The following is a 1,937-nucleotide window of genomic DNA, read 5'->3' as shown; positions in this document are numbered from 1 at the left end:
TCTGAACTTGTTTTTGAAATGAATAACGGAGTGCTTGCGGCAAAGACAAACATAAAAGAGAAAAAAAGGAGGGATGCGCACTTTTAAAATCTTGTATTTAACCAATGAATTTGGAGTCTGTATTTCCACCGTGTTTCAGCTTCCAGGAAACCCCCACCGCCCCGGCGCCTCCCACCACCCTGGCTAACGGCGGGACAGCGCAACACGGTAGGCCTCTGTAACGCCGCCTGGTTCCGGGTTCACGTCATCAGATTGTGACACAGCGCCTTTACGCAGGTGCTCAGTTGTTACGTCACGCGCCCTCTGCACTATATAAAGCTGAACTCTGCAGCGTCTCCCAGTTGTACCGGGCAGTGCGGGACGCGCCGCGTCGTGGCCTGTGGCTTCCCGAGCTGCGGCGACCAGTGTCCCCCTGGTTCCCAGCTGCCCGCCGAGTGCCTCGGGCCGAAGAAGAGAGAAGACGCAGAGGAGGAAACTCAAGCATGCTGTTGCTTCTACTGAGCGGCATTCTGTTTGCTTTTCTGTTTGTCTTCTGGAAAAGCCGCTTTCAGGTAAACGTATAAGAGAAATTGGAATTAGATGAAGTTAGATGGTACCTGAAAGGGGGGGGGGTGTCTGAGAGAGTAGAAAGATACTAAAATAGTAAAATAAGAGTAAGGAGAGGTCATTTCATTCCTTCTCTTGCAACAGCCCCAGGTGTTTACCCCCAAACTTCCCTTTTATTGACCAATGATTCAGTAGCTGTGCCGCCCCCCCCCCCCGTAAAAAGCCCCAAGTCGCGGAGGTTATGGTCAGCTTTGCACCCACTTGAAAAGTAGAACTGAAAGGGCCCACCCTCCACCACCACCTCCTATTTTAGGAATCTATACCTTCTCTATCTTCTCTGGCTTCTGCTATTCCTTACGTTTGTTTGCTGCTTTCACCCTGGTTCCAACCATCTTTATAAGAGGTATTTGGGCATTCACAAATAATTCAGGTCAAAATGTGGGTTTCCTGGTGATGTGGAAAGTTGCAAGTGACTTTCGATCTTCAGTGATCCTTTTAGGAAAGAATCAGGGTCCAAGTATAGACCTACTGGACTGTTCAAGAAATGTAAGCCAAAGATGTGACATTTTGATATTAAATAGCTACTCTCATATATATATATATATATATTTTCAGTCTTTGTTTGGGAAGAGCATATTTCTGAGTCAACATTGTTGTTCAACAGATTTTCAATTTCTAAGTCTAATGTTATTTGGTCTACCCTTGAACAACATAGGTTTGAACCCCGTGGGTCTTATACTCTCATTTTTTTATACAGTCCAGTACTGCAAATGTATTTTCTCTTCCTTATGATTTTCTTAATACCATTTTATTTCTTTCTTAAATATGCTATGTAATACATATACAAAACATGTTAATCGACTATGCTATCTGCAAGGCTTCTGGTCAACAGTAGGCTATTAGTAGTTAAATTTTGGGAGAATCAGAAAGTTACACATGGGTTTTTGACTGCACAGGGAATCAATGCCCTTAACCACCAGCCCCCTGCCTTATTCAAAGGTCAGCTTCTTTTTGGAAATGTTTAAACTCAATAAACTACATATGTATAATTTCCTTCACTTACAGAGCAGCGTTGGTGAAATGTCATCAAATTCGACTTCTCTTGCACTAGTAAGACCAACCTCTTCTACTGGGTCAACTAAGAGCAATACTGATAAGAGTCTTTCAGTCAACAGCCTCTCTCGGGAAATCTTAATTAATTTCCCACACACGATAGCCATGCAGAAGCAAATATTGGTAAACCTCAGGATCGTGGAATACAAGCTGGCTGAATTGGAACTTTTTCTAGTTTTCAAGGATTTAAATGGTGCATTAGTTAACTGGAAATCTACTGACAGAGATTAGAGAATGTAATGACAGTGGAGGCAATCATTAAAGGCACTTTGAGTGAA

General features: G+C 43.3%; 1 protein-coding gene across 1 annotated transcript; it reads left to right on the top strand.

The window, feature by feature from the left end:
- Positions 1 to 334: 334 nt before the first annotated feature.
- CT83 (cancer/testis antigen 83) lies at positions 335 to 1,937 on the top strand. Its single transcript, XM_038588125.1, has 2 exons — positions 335 to 551; positions 1,612 to 1,937. The coding sequence occupies exons 1-2, from the start codon at positions 483 to 485 to the stop codon at positions 1,888 to 1,890; spliced, it is 348 nt and encodes a 115-aa protein (XP_038444053.1). The 5' UTR covers positions 335 to 482; the 3' UTR covers positions 1,891 to 1,937.

The sequence above is a fragment of the Canis lupus genome, chromosome X (assembly GCF_011100685.1).
Source record: "Canis lupus familiaris isolate Mischka breed German Shepherd chromosome X, alternate assembly UU_Cfam_GSD_1.0, whole genome shotgun sequence".
Lineage (NCBI taxonomy): Eukaryota > Metazoa > Chordata > Mammalia > Carnivora > Canidae > Canis > Canis lupus.
The sequence above is the reverse complement of the archived record's forward strand: the minus strand, read 5'-3'. Positions and strand labels throughout refer to the sequence as shown.

Coding starts and splice junctions, on each gene's coding strand:
- CT83 (XM_038588125.1), top strand. CDS start 483: ATGCTGTTGCTTCTACTGAGCGGCATTCTGTTTGCTTTTCTGTTTGTC. Junction 552..1,611: donor TCTGGAAAAGCCGCTTTCAG/GTAAACGTATAA, acceptor CTTCACTTACAG/AGCAGCGTTGGTGAAATGTC.